General features: G+C 37.1%; 1 protein-coding gene across 5 annotated transcripts in view; it reads left to right on the plus strand.

The window, feature by feature from the left end:
- Positions 1 to 19,164, plus strand: part of Rel (nuclear factor NF-kappa-B family member relish) — a 462,299-nt gene that overhangs the window by 114,141 nt on the left and 328,994 nt on the right. For all 5 annotated transcript variants that reach the window (XM_090380549.1, XM_090380553.1, XM_090380550.1 and 2 more), the window contains exon 2: positions 8,051 to 8,336. In XM_090380549.1, the coding sequence (XP_090236675.1) occupies positions 8,051 to 8,336 (286 nt within the window). The remainder of the gene's footprint in view (positions 1 to 8,050; positions 8,337 to 19,164) is intronic.

The raw sequence follows: 19,164 nt of genomic DNA on the forward strand, positions 1-19,164 counted from the left end.
TCGTAATTTTAAATTAAGAGCATTTAAATGACTAGAAATGTATGTATGAATTGCAAGATCAAACAGCCACTCCATATTTGATAGTTGTTTTATTGGTTTCCCCTTTTCTGTATTGAAACATTCTGTGATGTTTCAACAGCCACATTAAGGCCATGTGATTTTGTAAAATTTACAATTGAAATAACCACTTCATAAAGTGTTGGAGATCCAATACTTTCCCATAAAGAGCTTCTTGATGCATAGTGCAGTGAATTCCAATCAGAGTTTCAGCTCCGATATCTAGCATTTTCTTGGTTATTCTACCTATAAGCCCAATGTTTTTACCAATCATATTTTTTGCACTGCCAGTTGTTACTCCTACCAGGTTTTTAATATTTAATCCTAACTTTTCGATAGATTGGCAAAGATTTTCACCTCTAGTTGTTCCGCGCATAGTCTGTAGATCAGCTAAATCTTCAACTGGTACAAAATTATCATTAATTTCATGTATGAAGATGAGGAGTTGGGCTGTGTCGTTTACATCAGTATTGTCATCAAGTGGCACACTAAAATATTTCATTTGTTTTATGTTTTCCAAAAGTTGTTCGAACAAATTCTTTCCAATATCTTCTACTCTTCACATAATTGTTTGTCGAGAGACAAACTAATGTCTTGTATCATTGTTCGTTTCTCCGGACAGATTTCTTCCACAACTTTTAACAAACAACACGTAACAAATTCACCATCATTGAATGATTTACTTTCAAAAGCGATCAAATGTGAAACTTGATAACTGTCACATACAGCAGATATATTTATTGACTGATACATTTTCAGTATATGTTTCGTTGTTTTCTTAATTCGTTTTGTAACTTTGAACACTTCTTTTCGCAGCACTTCTTTATGTTGATCATACGATTTATGATTGGAATCAGTGTCGTTTTAAATTATATTCTTTAAAAACCTCACACGGTCCCCTGACACACCAAACACATTCCTCTTTCATGGTAATCAATGAAAAAATAGTCTTCAGTCCACCTTGAATAAAAAACACAACACTCCAAATCGATTTTCCCATTTTGGAACATTTTTAAGAATGATTTTTTTTAATTCGATACAGCTTAATAATTAATTCAATGCAGTGAACTAGTTATATCAAATTACATAACTGTATTTAGCGTACATATGACTGCACTGAACCACATGTACCTGTTTGACACAGTCAAACTGGACACTTGCATGCCTGTATACGCAGTGGCGATTGATGTTTTAGTTCACTTTCAGTGCGGGCCTTATAAAAATTAATGGCGGGCCGTAGGATGGACACCACTGTCATAGAACAACAGGGAGGCATATCTTAGGTCAACTACTTGCATCCACAATGTTTAGGGACTCTCCTGATCCATATTTGAGTTCTGAGAATAGGCATTTTATGCCTGACCCTTTGTGATGCATCTTTGTAGATTCAAGAAAAAGGTCATTATTGTACAGGTAGGGTATTTGCCACAGGTTTGCATACGGTGATGAGCAAACAGTTTGCAATGAAATGCATGAATCTTATATTGTGAAACTTATATTGAATCAGCACGTTTTGACAGATTATTAAAGTATGAAACAATTCTCTTGTTAGGTCTTGATAGGTATGTAGCCTATGTAGTGAAATTTGCAATTTAATTGTAACCTTACTACACTGTACAATCATAATTTTCTTATTTAATACTGTAGTACATATCATAAATAAAATGATACTATATTGTATTAGTAGAATTACATTAAATATTGAAGCTTGTTTTGTTGCTATTTTATGAACGATCGATATAACTCCTTCCAATATAATGACCGTTTTTCTCATTCCCCTGGGGGATCGTTATATAACGCTTTGACTGTATCTAGAAACCTTCCATCTGATCAACGATTGCTAGTATGGATCCATCAGTGTCAATCCACTGGTGATATTCTGGCTTATGTTATTCATTTATGGACAAATTCTATGGAAAAGTTTGGTGAAACTCAAGCATTTGCTCTTTACAGTTCAAAGGCTTTTGATCATGTTTGGCATAAGTCTTCTGAATATGACCTTTATGTCAAACATGATTGATCTTACTGTTTCCAACTTGTTTTTTTGTAACTGGGTATCGTTTTCTCTCTGACCACTCACTGCAAGTGATTGTAGATGGTTCTCTGTCTTCTAATTTCTCTACTAATGCTATTGTCTCCCAAGGTTCAATTCTTTCCCCCCACTCTTTTCCTCTTGTATATTAATCACCTACTTCCATTGACTGAAAATCCTATCCATAGTTTTGCTGATGATAGCACATTGCATTGCACCTTCCAGTTTGAGAAACCTTGACTTGCACAAACAGCTTCAACTTTTCAAATATCCACTACCAATTCCTTAAATGCTGATCTTCAGGGAATTCTCTAGTAGGGCAAAGATAACTTAGTTGACTTCAATCCTTCTAACACTCAGTCCTGTCATATGTCGCAAAAAGAATTCTTCTGCTCCTATGCTTATCGTCAATGATACTGATTTCTATGCAAGATGATATATCTCTATCAGGGATTACCCTGACTTCTAATCTCTCTTGGCATAAGCACATTACAAATATTGTTTCCTCTGCATCTAAAAAACTGGGTTTTCTCTTTTTCTTTTGGTGTTATTTTTTTTCCAAACAACTGTTCACTCTTTACAAATTGCAAATCCACCCTACCATGAAATATTGCTCACACATCTCGGGTAGCGTCCCCAAAACCTCTCTCGGGCTTCTAGATTCCATTCAAAAAAGGGTAGTTAAGGTAATTAATGACTCGCCAGAAGGTGAACAATAGCAGTTATTTCACTTTTGTAGTTAGGCTGCACTTGAAAAAAATCGACATAAAGTTCATATCTTTAATGGATATCTTTCATTGAAACTTCTTGTTCAACCACAGTAGGTTTCTCGTTTTCATCACTACAAATATAAGAAGATTCCATCTGCAATGAGTTCAGTCTTCATTCGTGCATATCCTGAAACATGCAATGCCCACATCCACTTCTGTGTAATCTTTGAAGCCTATGTTTTCCTGTAAGTTTACATGACAGTGCACATGCTCAAATATTCCTTCCCTATTATCGGACTTCTTCGCAATCAATAGAGGAAGAAGCATGTGAAACTTCACACATTGCATCATTCAAGGTGGTAAATTTAGCATGTCTGAAGCAGTTGTAATCATTTTTTCATCAACTTCATCTCATGCTGAAACATAAATACATTGCTTGAAGGATGTCAATTTTGCATTGAATTTTGCTTTCAAGACAGCACGATTTTTTTTTTTAATAGAATTCTTTGAGTTTTTCTTAAAACACTGGATTACACCTTGATCAAGTGGCTGAAGAACTGACGGCATATTTAGTGGTGAGTACTTGACAGTGATTGCGCGTAGATCATTTACTTGACAATGAGGGATGTAATTATCCACAAACATTTTTTTTCTATTCTTCTCACTCATCCTGCAATCTAAGCCTCTGATCCATTCTTCATAGATTTGTGATGTCATCTATGCCTTTTTTGTTTGCTTGATACATAGTCAGTAATGTCTTCAAACCTTTAAAGCATTGAGGCTTCTGGGCTTTCCCAATAATTAAATACTCCAGTTTCACCAGCATCGAAGACGTCATTTTGGTTGTATGTCAGCAAAACCATTTTTTAAATGATTTTCTGTCCATTCCTTAGGTAGCATCAGTGTCCACGGCTGCACTTTCGCCACACACTTTTTTGAAAGACAGTCCATGACAAGTCTTAAATTTCTGGAACCATCCATTTGAACTTTTAGATTCTTTAATATCCATTTAATATGTAAATGATTCAGCCTTAGCTTTTAAAAGATTACCATCTATAGGGATTTTTTTTTTTTTGCACACATCATCATTGGCCATTCCAAAAGTACCTTTTTAAAGATCCGGGTACTTTGCCTTTTGTGCTGCAATTCTACCTGGTGCAGTAGATTTCTGTAAACTTTCAACCTTTTTCCAGTCTTTCAGAATAGTGACCTTAGGAATGGCGAATTGTTTGGAAATGTCAGTCTTAGAATGCACGCTGTTAGCTACAGCCTGCAAAATCATAATTTTATCTGCGATTCGCAAAGCTATCCATTTTCTTGCAGTCATACCAATAAACATACACTCTAACTAATGAAATTAACTTATAGTCAATGTTCATTTCATTGATGCACTGTGAGAAAAGAGCGTGGGAAATCTTAAATGTAAAGCAGCAAGCTGTTAGTTACTTCAATATATTTGAAGCATTTTGTCATTTTTAAATGCGAATATCATAATAAAAAAGTAAAAATTCAGATTAAGAGGTAGAAATATATGGTTATTATAGAGAAATCCTTTTATTTTCAAGGTCGGTATACTGAATATAAAATAGCATTAGCTTAATGAGAAATTGGCCAGGACAAACCACATAGGACGTTAAAAAGAGGGTTGCTATAAAGAGCTTCAACTGCAGTTTAAGCATTGGTGGTTAATCAATTTCTCCATTACTTGAGAAAGAGTAGAAGTAAGTGCAGTGGGATGATAATTGGATGGGAGGGATTTGACACCCTTTTTAAGAACTGGCTGGATTTGAGCAAATTTCCAAGCAGAAGGGAAAACCTACTTGTAAAATAAGAAAATGACAAAAAAGTAGCACGGGACAGGAGTAAGCTAAGGAGCACAGGTTTTGAGAACAAGTGGAGAAATACCATCGCGACCTTAATATCAAGATTGGTCAAAATACTTCTGACCTCCTTTTGATGGAAGACCATGGGAAGCATTGAATGGAGTGTACTGGGAATGGTAGGCAGTAGTTTACCAAGATCGTCAATACATGAGTTAGAAGAAAAGTTGGATACTAGTAGGTCAGCTTTATCTTTGGCCAGGGAGAGCGAGAGTGTATTTTTTTCTTTTTTTTTTTGTAACATGTTGTAACATACGTAGGTGTACGCATCAGGCTGAAGTATACGCCTGTGACTTGGTCAGATCTATCTGTTGAGTGAGCAGCACAGCCTAAGTACACCATAAATCACAATTGTTTTTAATTAAAACATTAAAAAAAAAAAAAAAAAAAAGAATACAAGAAAACTGCACAGGAACCGAAAGTACTTTCTCAAAATGTGGCCTATTCATGATAGCACCTTTTCACTTGTCGCTTGTATTTCATTTTCGGGGCATCACTTGTTACTGTTCAACAGTAGTCAGCAAGTATAGAAGTGTTCCACCTACCCTTGATATCGTCTTTCCATTGCTGAAATGTCTTTTGGAATCGCTCACTGTGCTCGTCACTCACTGCACCACAGTTGTCAGTAAAGAAGTCCAGATGAGAGTCGAGAAAGTGGATTTTCAGTGACGTGCAGCCTAATTGATGATACTTTTCTAGAAGGTTCACAGCCTCAACATAATTTTCAGCTCTTCGGTTTCCCAGGAAGTCATGCACAACACTTTTAAAGGCTTCCCAAACTGCGTTCTCATTACCCTGGAGGACTCGCTCAAAGTTTTCATCCTTTAAAAGTTCATGAATTTGCTGACCAAGAAAGATTCCTTCCTTAACCTTAGCATCACTCAACAGTGTAAATTGTCCTCTCAGGTACTTGAAAACTTCTTCATCCTGGTTCATCCCCTTAACAAAGTTCTTCATGAGTCCCAGTTTAATGTGTACAGGGGGCAGAAGAATTTTGCTTCGATCAACCAGAGGATTGTGCTGGACGTTTTTTTTTTTTTCCCCTCAGGGTGCAAATTTTCCCTTATAAGCCAGACTTTTCTCTTGCAGTATGAGGACCTAGCTTGACTATTCCACTCACACAGGAAACAGCAGTACTTCGTGTATCCCAACTGCATGCCCAGCAGTACTGCAGTCACCTTCAGGTCTCCACAGATCTGCCATTGGTGGTCTTTGTGCTTCATTGCTTCCAGAATTAATTTCATATTCTTATGTCTCCTTCATGTGGACAGCATGGCCTATGAAGGAAGAGTGTTGTCATTGTGGAGCAAAACAGCTTTTAAACTTAGCTTTGATGAGTATAAATAGCCTCTAGTCCTATGGGTTGTGCTCCACATTCAAAGCTCTCATCAGATCATTGACGTCAGAGCAGAGTTGTTTTCACTCACTCGGCGACTCAGGTTCTGGCATAAAATCAGGATCCTGTGATGTTGAAGGCCCAGGTTGACCATCATTCCTCACACTGTACCCCACCTTCATCAGACTCCAAAGTGTACTCTTCTGGAGGGTGAGGTACAGGCAGACCATCCCCATGTGCCACTGGTTGGATAGCTGACGGGATGTTGGTGTATTTCACAGTTCACTTCCTGTTTTTTGACATGCCATGCTCAAGAGGAGGCACCATGCAGAAATAAGTCATTTACATGATTTGAAGACTCCTTCCACATTATTGGGATGGCAAAAGGCATTGAACATCCTTTATTATTCAGCCATCCATGGAGATTTACAGTACATGTGTTGCAGCAAATATGAGGTGCCCAGGGTTTGTCTTCATCCCCTACCTTACAGCCAAAATAATGGTAGTAGGCTGTCTTCACAAGTAGAGTCAATTGGTGTTTCTGAGTTGAAAATGTCACGTCACGTCACATCACCACACACATAACAAAAATTGTCAAGACTGTTAACACATTTACATGGAGTCCTGGATTTTTATGTAATTTTTGTCCGTAAACCAAAAAAAAAAAAAAAAAATGCTGTAATAGTTCCTGTTTCAGTGTTACCAACCTATCTATTCTCTAGACTCCAAAATTTCCTAGTATTTACCAATATTCCCCTAAATCATAAGAGGGGCTATATTGTGGAACCAAGCTAACTAAGAGTTTTAAATGTTATATTTGTTTTTCTCATGCTGAAATTAAGAAGAATTGACTATTTTCAAGTCAGAAACATTTTTGGTGGTGACCAGTGTTATCTGAATCACTTGAACAAACTTTTTCAAGGCTATGATTGTTTAATCAAGGACTTAAAAATTTTGCTGTAAAAGCTTTCAAAATGAAAGCTTTTACAGCAGAATTACAGCAAAAAAGAAAGCTGTTGCCCAGGTAGCAGCAGGTGAAGAAAATTGCCTTCATCCACTTTTATCTCTTTGAGAGTAATGCGCAAGGATTACTTAGAGGAATACTTTCATGTTGAGAAATTTTCATGAATTATCCATGATCATCATGCTTGTTTCTCAAACTGAACAAGAAATTCAGCCATTCAGCTGTCCGTTCAATAAGGAATCAAGCAAAGCACTTCTTTAATTCTGTAAATGCCTGGATAAGAGTTAATTTTTTGCACTTTCTTTGATTCTCTCTCTCTCTCTCTCTCTCGTTTGTTTTAGCATATATTTGTAAGTAGCCTTCTCAATAATGTGATGGGATTGATGCTGATCTATGTCATGCGAAGAGGGACACTTTTAAGCTTGAACCAGTCAGTCTAAAGTGATGCAATTAAAGCACTCATTTTACATTTCTCACTGACATTGTCTGTGAAGTATAGAAGTAAACTGGGCCTCTTAAGATAGTTTTGTGATATTCTTCCTTTTCCATTAATTAATATCACAGGTTTAGGTTAAAATGCCCATTAAGCATGTTCATGTGGCCCACAAAGTCTAGACATCAAACACCTCTACTCTAGGATACAGTGGTGAAGTAACCAGTCATTACAAGTAAGGTAAGCAGTCATCTCAAGTTGCACTCCTGTTGGTCAGTATTTTGTACTTACTTGACTGTTCCTTGGGCTCATTGTCACCTCTGGACTTCTTCAGCACTTTGTCAGTTTGTGTTTGGGAATGTGTAATTCCAGAGCACAAATATTTTTCTACTTGATCAGTCATTTTCTCTAACTCAGTAATCTCCTCCTGTACTAATCATTTGATGTGCATGTTTGAAATTAAATTTTCACTAACTGCTGATTGCTGTTATAGGGCAAAATATTTGTAAGTTTTGTAGCCACACACTGCTTTCTGTAAACGGAGATGTTCCCATGACTTTTGGTAGGATAGTGTATGTTTTAAGGGTATTTTTATTGTGTAATTTATAAAAATTTTTATAATTTGTTTTATAATTTAGGAAAGATTCATGTGGATGGTTGAGCCAAGCGGCATTTTACATGGGAATGTTATGAACAGTAGTTTATCTGTTACAAGCGAAATAGCTTTACCAATGGGTCCTCCTAATATTCATCACACATCCAACTACTGTTGCAATTCTTCACCAAATAGGGAATCTCTGCCCAATGACCATCATTCGTTATCAAGTTCAATTTCTGCTGAAAGAATTCCTCTAGTGATTCAAAATCAGAATGGATGTCATTCTTATAACTTACTTTCAGTGAATATGCATCCTCCAGAAATTTGTAAGTACATCGGTGAGGTTTTCGAAGTCTTGTAATTTTCTACAATCATTATACAGAATTGAATGTGCACATGATGTTATTTTTTTTAGAGGTAGAATAATTTGTGTATCAATTTATACAGTATCTGAGGACTCATCATCTATAATTTAACACAACCTCTGGACAGACAGCAGACTTGTACTGGTATAAGTTTGCTGTCTGTCCAGATCCCCATTTCATTGCATAATATTTCAGTAATATTTCAAATAATCAGAGTTAAGTGTACTGGATTTTATTAAAATTACTGTTTTGATGGATATTGCCATCAGTTAATTTAATTCTGAGCTTAATCATTTATCTGCTAATAGTTTTTGGTGAATAATGCAGGTATGCTTTAAATTTTGCAATTAGTTCTACGTGTACACTTGTCATATTTGCTGCACTATCATAAACATAATTTGAAATATCAGTATATTTGTTGGAGAAATATTCAGATATTACCTTGATTCATTTATTTATTTGTGGTTCTGAGCAGTGATCTTTGGATTTCATTGTGCCATAAATCATATAGCAACAACAACCACCAATGCTAGATGGGACCTTTATTCACATATTTTTAGTGGCTCTTTTCTGATGTTTACCGTATGCAAAAGTTTGCAAAGTATTTAATATGAATGGAATGTGAAGTAATACGGGATAGAAGTAAATTGATTGAAACCATAATTAAACCAAAAACAATAATTTGAGTAGATGAAATCCAAATAAAAGCTTAAAGAACAACTTTCCTTTCTACAGTAATTGTAGGTCTGACCCTTGCTGGCACATTATAACCTTAGACGCTAATGTGCCATAAAATTGGTGCCTCCGTAGCCAGGTGGGCAGGAGCAGCAGTGTGTAGCACATGCTTGTTGATTAGACCGGGGTTCGAGCCCGTGAGCCACCAAATACGGAGGATGCGGAAAGGTCAGGGAATGACCACCGCATATCCCTGGAGCAATATGGCCTTAGTTGCTAATGCTCCTAAAAAAAACCCCCAACAACAGCCATAAAATTCATAAACAACCAACCAACCACAGATCCCTTGCAACCAGTGGACCGTGGTGGAACTGCACCACTGCATCCCAGTATATTCGATGTAGGTAACAACACTGGGTTGGCTGTCTGGTCATGTTGCTGTGTAGTATAGTTCATATTGCTGTTTGTTTGGTGTTCTCTGTTTATTTTTCTGTTTTAGATGATTAGATATGTTAAATGAATTTAAATGTTACCACTATGTATAGTAATATTTGCAGCACTGGCTGGCGGGGAGGATGAGTAGATAAATTTCAAATTATTTGCTTCCCTTCGTACGTAGGTAGTTGACCTTTTGAATTTATTCAAACTGTCATCCTCAGCTATGCTTGCAGGGCATGGGGTTATAGAGTGAACAGTAGTCATGTTCGAAGGAGTCTCCTTTGTGCACAGAGATTTGCCCTGCTCGGAGTGACGTGGGCCTGTAGAACCGTCTCAAATGATGCCTTGCAAGTTGTTGCAGGCAAAGAACCTATTGATTTAGTAATTGCCAAGAAATCTTTAGAGTATGCTACTAAGAAAAACTTATGTATTGAAATTATGAGTATGAAGTCTTGTATAGATATCACAAGACAGTATAGTAGTTTAGATTTAAAGGAGGAGAAAAAGAGGTTACAAGTTGAATCATGTGGCATATGGCAACAAAAGTGGGACAGTTCTGAGTTGAGCTATGTCATTCACGAGTTCATGAATGAGCCATGTCATTCATGAAACTGAAGAATAGCGATGGTGTACTTATAAACAGCAGAGAAGGCATAATTCAAATAGCAGAAGACTACTATAGAGAATTATACAAGGAGCAGGGGAATAATGCCAGCAGTGGGGAAGATGGATTGCAAAGTAGCAACACATACGACATACCCAATATTCTTCCTGATGAGGTAGAGCATGCATTGAAGAAAACGAAGAATCAGAAAGCCCCGGGGGAAGATGAAGTTATTGTAGAGTTGTTAAAATTGGGAGGAAGAGACATAACACAAAAACTGGCAAGGCTCTTCACAAAGTGCCTTAGAAAAGGTGTGACCCCTAAGCAGTGGAATAATGCAATCATAGTTTTGCTGCATAAGAAAGGAGATAAATCAGAAATTGGAAATTATAGACCAATTAGCTTGTTATCCCACATCTACAAGTTGTTCACAAGGGTCATTACTAACAGATTAGAAAGAATACTTGATGAGAATCAACCAAAAGAGCAAGCTGGCTTTAGGACAGGATTCTCAACTATGGATCACCTTCATGTAATATCACAGCTAATGGAGAAAGCAAATGAATATAAAACACCACTATGCCTGGCATTTGTGGATTATGAAAAGGCATTTGATTCCATACAGCATAAGGCAATGTTTCGGGCACTGGAAAGACAAGGCATTGATACCCCATATATTATGATTTTGAAGAAAATATACGAGAGTGCTACCTCCTTTATTAGACTAGACAAAGACAATAGGAAATTTAAAATTGAGAAAGGAGTTCGACAAGGAGACACAATATCTCCGAAGCTGTTTACTGCTGCCCTTGAGGAAGCTTTCAGAAGATTAGACTGGTCGCAGAAAGGAGTCAATGTGAACGGAGAGTACCTAAACCATTTACGATTTGCAGATGACATTGTGGTCATAAGCCACGATCCCAAAGAATTAGAGGAAAATCTTAATCAGTTATGCACAGCTAGTAAGGATTTTGGACTAAAGATGAATATGGCTAAAACAAAAGTAATGATGAACAAATATGCCACAGAAAGGGAAATAATGATTGAAGGAGCAGTAATTGAAAAGGTGGAGTCATATATTTATCTGGGACAAGTTATTAGCTGTAATAATGATAAATGGCTGGAAGTCAAGAGAAGAATAAATTTTGGATGGATAGCATTCAGGACATATAGTAACATACTGAAGAGCAATATCCCAGTTTGTCTTAAACGTAAAATAATGAACCAATGTATACTCCCCACCATGACTTATGGAAGTGAAACTTGGGCACTCACCAAAAGAATGGAAGAGAAGCTGAGAACTACACAGCGAAGAATGGAACGAATCATATTGGGAATCAGACTGTTAGATAAGAAGAGAAACACATGGATTAGGCAACAAACTCAAGTAAAGGACATTCTTATCAAAACTAAAGAACTAAAATGGTCTTGGGCAGGACACATAGCTCGAAGACATGATGACAGATGGACTAAGAAAATAACAGAATGGTATCCAAGAGGAGCTAGAAGAAAACCTGGAAGACAAAGGCGGAGATGGATAGATGAAATTCATGAGTTTGTGGGTAGTAAATGGATGTCCAGTGCTCCAAACAGAAGGAACTGGAAAGTTGCTGGAGAGGCCTTCATCCTGCAGTGGATTGAAAATGGCTGATGATGATGATGATTCACGAGTTTATTCCTGGAGTTGACACAGTTAATAAGATGAAGTTACATCATTGGCCTAGTCTTGGCATGTTTGTGACCATGCTGGTGATGGGCATGGGCCTTAGAAAAAGATTGGTAGAGCTTGGAGTAGTGTCTAATGAATTATGTAGATGTGGGTGCACTGAAATAGAGCACATTATGAAATATTGTCAAAGGTACGATGATATAAGAAGATAATTTGTAGAAAGGCTTGGCATGGACTCATATAGCTGCCATGAGCTTTTTCAAAGTAAAGAGAAATATATTGCCTTCCTGGACTTTGCGAGTGCCTTTCACTTGAGAAGGAAGGGAGGGTAATTGTAAATATGTATATATGGAAGTAGCGAGTTTATATTTTAGAAGTTTGAGTTTTTAAACTTTACAGTTTTATGTTGTGTTTTATGATATATACAAAAATATATATAAAAAGTATAAAATTTTAAATGAACAAAAATATTATAAATATTTTAAAATATACAAAAATATTGTGAGTTTTATAGCATTGAAAGTTTTTTTATTTTTATTTTTTTTTTTATAGAAACAAATTGTCTCAGTGAGTTGTAAAATGTACTGAGTTCATGATGATTTTGAGATTCAATGCTTTAAGTTAAAATTTTAAAAAAGAGAGTTAAAGTTTAGATAATAGAGATCTGCTTCCACAGGGCAGGGGTGGTAATGTGACCTTCTACGTCTGACTTTTCAGATGGGAGGGTGCGGCTGTGGACCAAAAAGTAATATTTTCCATTACAAGAACAATAAAGCGCGGATGAGCTTTGGCTCTTGCAGCATAGTACTAGTGTGCTTGTAGATAATGAAAAAAAATGTCATCCTCGACTACCTGTGAAGGCAATCTGTTACAGCAATCAGTAACTTACTGGCTAAAAAGGCGCCTCCGTAGCCAGGTGGGAAGGAGCAGCAGTGCGTAGCACACACTACTTGATTAGACCGGGGTTCGAGCCCGTCACCACCAAATACGGAGGATGCGGAAAGATCAGGGAATGACCACCGCATATCCCGGAACAATATGGCCTTAGTTGCTAATGCTCCTAAAAACCAAATAACAAACACACAAACAAACTGGCTAAAAGAAAACTTCTTACAATCTGTCCTAAACTTCATTGCCTGTAATTTGAATTTATGCCCCTGAGTTTTGTAATTCTCTAAAACAGTGAAAATTACACCTTTGTTCTTTTTACTAATTCCTCTCAGAGCCTTGTAAACTCAATGTGGTTCTCTTTCCTCATGTGGTTGCCCTTTTGCCAATGTCACCATGTGAGTTGCCCACCTTTTTACTCTTTCAAGAAGCTCAATGTCAGATGAGGTCTCCATACTTGAACACAGTATTCCAAATGTGGTCTTGCAATTGCCTTATACAGTGGTACTATGACCTTCATATCTATGAGATAATGTTTGATACATAGTCAATAGGACACCATGAGCTTTTCTGGCTGCCTGTTTGCACTGCTCAGAAAACTTCATATCTGCTCATATTATAATACGAGCCCTGATCCTTTTTTTAATTCAACTCCACCAAGTATATAATTTATTTTGGAATTACTATTCCCCTAGTATAAGACCTTGCATTTTGCTGCATTAAAACATAGCTTCCACTTTTCTGGCCATTCTTGCAGCCTGTTCAAGTCATCCTGAAGGAGCACTGCTTGGTAATGATCATTAACTAGTGTATCAATCTTTGTCATCTGAAAATTTTGACATTAGGCCTTCTGTCTGATCATTGATGTTGTTTATGAAAATGAGAAACAACAGTAGTCCAAGAACTGATCCTTGGGGAGCCCCATTTCTTTCTTTACACCAATCTGAAGAACTCTTTTTTTTTTTTTTTTTTTTTTTTTCTTCTCTATTATTTTTGATGATAGTGCAAAACATTCTGCCACTTCTTCGTTAAACCTTACTTTTTGGAAACAGCTAGAACCACGTAATAAAATTCAGTGATAAAGAACAATTCTCTATTGTGTCAGGGTACACTCTGTTCTTAGGGCTTAAGCTAAATTTAAAAATGACATATTATCTGCAAGTTAATCTAAAATTCCAAGTTTTGTTTTTAAAACTTGGAATTAAAAATTCTTTTAAATCCCAGATTTAAAAACAAAGTTTTTAAATCTGGGATTACTGCTAACCACATGAAGTATCTTGCATTTGTCAACGTTCAACTTCAGTTTCCACTTCTCAGCCTATCTTGCCTAATTGTCTAGATCAGGGGTCACTAATCTTTTAATGATGGTGGAATACTTTTGATATTAATTAAATGGTTGCGGGCACTAGAAATTTAATACGTACATTACATACTCTGTCATACATAATATTAATTTATGATTTTACTTTTTTAAATAATAAAATAAAATTTAATTAAAATTAATGTGAAACTTGTGAATGCATTTCTTCAGTTATCAAACGAAAATCTGGAGTATAGGATGAACACCCAGCTCGCAAACAATCAATTAGATGTGCATCTGTAAGTCTAGACACTGATTTGTTTTCAAATGCCTCTCAATGTTATACTTCTTAGCTATTGCCACAGAATTATGACACAATAAACAAACACACTTTCCATTTACACATGATAAAGCAGAATTGTTCATTCCATTCACTGTTGAAATGATATGATTTTCTCATTTGTCTTTTTCTACTCATATTAAGTTACTCTTCGTAGGATCCACCTAAAAATAAACATACAACATAAAATTATACTGAGGAATTATATACTTTTGATTTTATTTTAACATATAAAATTGTTAAATTTTCACAAAAGCACCCAATTAAACACAAAATAAATCTCTTCCATTACCCACATATACACTTGTATCCAAAAAAGGACTGAGAAACTATAAGCAGTCTCACCAATTGTCTTGTTTCGATGAAAATCTTAGTGGAACTGCCCGTAAAGGATACTCTCCTTTTCAAGCTGTTTTGAAAAATTCTTAGAAAAACGCATCCTCAAAACATTGCCATTATTCTATAAAACATCTGGAGATTAAAGGTCATCTTGCTATGCCCTTTTCATGAAGACAAAGCAAGCACTCAACCCTAATCTTTTCTCATTAACAGCGGGTTTCTTCCAGCCCATATCCTATTAAGTTTGGGTCACTTTCCTGTAACTGTACTATACTAATGGTAAATCTTAAATTCAGCACTTTACACTACTTTCGCCAATGACGCATATGAAGATTTAAACTGCCAAACTGAGATATTTTGAGGGCTGATGACCCTCCTATGTGTGAGTCCTGTGGCACAATTTTAACAATAAGACACATTTTAGTTGACTGTCCAGATTTTAGCAATATCCGTTTTATCACTTTTAATCATCTGACTGAGCCGTATACACTCAGTCAGATTTTATCCGACAATGACAATGTGTCTGCTGTTTTTAGCTTTTTTAAATCAATAAAGGTTTTCGCTCGTATTTAAAATTTATATGTTATTGTTATTTCTTTTATTGATATACTTTTTATTATATATCTGGACATGGTGGCCTAACTACTTAGGTCACTGAAAGGATAAATTTTTATATATTACCTGGTCTTGGCGCATTATAGCCTTAGATGCTAATGTGCCAATAAAATTCAAACCAATCAATCAAAACTGAGATATTTACATCATAAAATCACTAGATATACAGGTTTCTTTTCAGACTTTCTAACTTCGAGACTGAGAAGGTTAGGTTAGAAAACCTGAGGAAATTGGAATAAAGAAAACTGAAAAAGACTAAAACAATTGGAAAAGCCCCAAAGAAAACATTTTACAATCTCTTTGCCTATTATACTTGGAAGGCCATTGCTGTAAGACATTAAATATAACGTTGCATCCTAGTGCCCCAGGTTAGCAGTGACCTGAACAGTCCAACACGGTCCGGGGATCTATGGGGCGATCACTCTGATTTTTCACACAGCCACATGAAAACCCTTCGGTGGGAACCTTGGCACCCATGGGCATACAGTTGGCGATATCTGGTGTAGATCTTGTTGCATAGCACTCTGATTACTGTCATTAACCACCACCACCACCACCAGCCAGCCAACCTTCTTGTTGTCATCTCATCTGCAAATTTAGACATCAAAGATGATGTGTGGCTTCATCAGTATCATTTTAAAAATATTGAAAACAACAACAGGGCCAGCACTGAATTGTGGTGAACTCCACTAGTAACCTTAGTTCAAGAAGAGCAGTGCTCATTGATAACCATTCTCTTTCTTTTCCAACTCAACCATCAGTTTATCTATGGTAGCAGCTTGCTCTTAATGCCACACTGCTCCAATTTGTACAGCAGTCATTAATGTGCAGCAGTATCAAAAGCTTTTCTGAAATCCAAGTATACAATATAAAAATTATTTTTTGGATCCACTTCCTTTGTTACTGTGTCATAGTATCTAGTCAGAGTGGTCAGACAAGGTTGTCCTTTAACAAATCCATGCTGTGAGTGCAGTATAATTGTATTCCTGTCTAGTTGGTTCTGCATTACTTCTTCAACCAATTACTCCATAATTTTTCCCCAACAGAACTTAAGCTAACAGGTTGTAATTACGCATTGTCCTTTGAATCACCATTTTGTGAATTTGGCTATAGATTTGCACACCTCCAGAGCATATCATCTCCTCAGAATCATGGCTAAGCCTTTTTTATACATCTTTTGTTGCCTCCTCTTTATGATGATTGGATAGATCCCATTCACACCAGGTGGTCCCATTTTTATGTTTAGCTTCAACAATTTCTCTACCACTTTTCTCTCATTTATCACAAAATCATTCAGCTCCTTCTTACAATTTGATAAACTTCTAGTATTCCCATCGCTAAAAAATTCCTCGTGCGAATGTAGACCCAAAATGCTTATGTCGTATGTTAACAATCTGAACAGGATCATCAGCAGCAGTGAAACCATTCTTATCTAGCAAACCAATGTGATTCATCCCTTTCTTCTAGTGTTTACATAACTAAATAAGTCTGTGCTGTTTATCTTTGAATTCTTTTCCAGAAGCTTCTTATGATCTGCTTTAGTTTGCCCAATCTCTTTTGTGACCTGACTGCAGAGTCGTATATATTGACTGTATTATTCTGTATCTTCTGATAATTTAAATGGTCCCATTACATTCTTTTTCTCTGCAATTAGTCTCATCAGTACATTTGATGTTTAATTTAGGTCTAAACCTTGATCAGTACCTCTTAAGTTGGTATAAAATGCCTAATAGCTTCTGCATTTATTGTTGAATGCTTCCCATTCAGGATTTGCCGTTGGCAACCTCATGAGTTGCTTCCACTGCATAGAATTTAAAAACTGTCTGAGACCACTGTAGTCACCTTTACAAAAGCCCTTCCCTTTGCCATGACAGTATTTACATCTTTAAGCAAATCCTGTAGTACATTATGGTTACTGCCCCCTAGAGGGTCTTTATCTGCATGTTCTTAATGCATAAAGGATCACTACTAATAAATTAGATCGTCTATTGCATTCTCACATTGCCTCTCTAAAGTGAATAGGTTATTCGCCTCTTTTAGGGACACTGTTCAAACTGAAACCGAAATTAATAATTTTTGGTCAACTCACGGATAACACTGTCATTTCTAAGTGAGCATAAGTTGAAGCCTTGTCAGCGGAAGGAACAGTGTGTTCACAGACAGAATGACAGAAAAATGGACAGTGTAGCCTGCTGTTATCATTTGGTAAGCAGGCCTTCAGACATTGAGGGCATCCTTGGACTCAGGGGAAGATCCCCACAGACTGGAGATGTGCATATGTTTCCCCAATTCACAAAGAGTGATCGAAAGGTGACATGAGTAATTACAGACCTGTTAGTTTAACTTCTATTCCGGGGAAAATAATGGAGTCACTGGTTAAAGAAGCACTGCAAGATCATCTAGACAAGACGCAGTTATAGGTCAGACACAATATGGGTTTATTAAGGGAAAGTCTTGTCCGACCAATTTGATTGGAAATTATGATGTGGTCACAAAGGAACTGGATGCAAAAAATACTTTTGATATCATATACTTGGATTTTAGGAAAGTTTTTGATACTGTTGTACATGGAAGACTTGGAAGACTAATTGTATAAGTTGGAGCAGTATGACATTAAGGGCAAGTTGCTACAATGAATAAAAGAGTGGTTGAGTGGGAGAAGACAGAGAATGATAATCAGTGGACACTGCTCTTCATGGACAAATATTATTAGTGACATTCCCCAGGGGTGTGTTGTTTTCTGTATTTATCAGTGATATTGATGAAGGTATATCAGGCTCCATGTCCAAGTTTGCAGACAATACGAAGGTTAATAGGGTTGTTAATGACAGTAAGGACAGTACTCTACTGCAACAGGATCTAGAAAAGTTGAGCAGATGGGCTGAGAGGTGGCAACTGAAGTTTAACATTGACAAATGCAAAGTACTACATTCGGATAGCAGGAACCCCAGAGTAACATACCAACTGTGCGGTACTACACTCAGGGTAGTGGAGAATGAAGTCAGATACGAAGTCAGATTGAGTAATCAGAAATGAAGTTTTTTGAGCATGCAGACAGGCATGCTCAAAAAACTTTGGTCCTTGAGGTTGTCACAGACATTCTCTCAGATATGCCAGACAAGCTGTACTTGCTACCTGGGAGTCTAAAACGCTGATGGAACTGATATTCGGGTGACACTCAAGTCAAGTGGACCCAATTTCGGCGAAGTCCGGACGGTCTGTGACAACCAAATCCTCTGCTTGCACCTTCACGATGGTGGGACTGTTAGTAATCCTGGGTATAACCTCCATGCACAAGCACATGGTGGGTGACCACCCAGGTGTGAACCAACGTAAGCAGGGGTCGAGGTGTGGCGCCCACACCACATGGAGGAATGCCGCCCCTCTATGTTACCAGCCAGTACTAGGTGGTAGATGACTCTCATCAACCGGTGAAATACCACCACTTTGCTTATTGGAGGCTTGAAGTGGTGGAACCCATGTTTAGTCTCTAGAGCTAAGTTCCGGTCAACCCTTCCCTATCTCTTCCATCATGCAGTATGATTGATGACTTTTGAGGTTATGATGAACGTTGTGGCGAGATCCAATATTCCTTACATTTCGAGGGTACAGCTCTAAAACGGTTTTCGCAGGCCGGCCGCTAGTTAGTACACCGGACCGAACCTATTGGTAACTCTCTAGGAGGCTTCCGGATCAGCTAGTGTATAATCTTGCTACCTCTACTCTGCCAGATAGTGACTGGAGGGAGTCCGAGTAGTGTGTATGCGGGGAGCATTGTCGAGGCCACGTTATGTCAAGGATCTGGGTATATTCTTCCCACATGTACGCCATATCCAAAAATTTCATTACTTCATACAGCATGTCCCACCCACTTTTTCTTACTATTGAATACACCATGAATTGTCAAACTAATAGAACAAG

This window comes from Mastigoproctus giganteus, chromosome 8 (genome assembly GCF_048544385.1).
Source record: "Mastigoproctus giganteus isolate SK-2022 chromosome 8, ASM4854438v1, whole genome shotgun sequence".
Lineage (NCBI taxonomy): Eukaryota > Metazoa > Arthropoda > Arachnida > Uropygi > Thelyphonidae > Mastigoproctus > Mastigoproctus giganteus.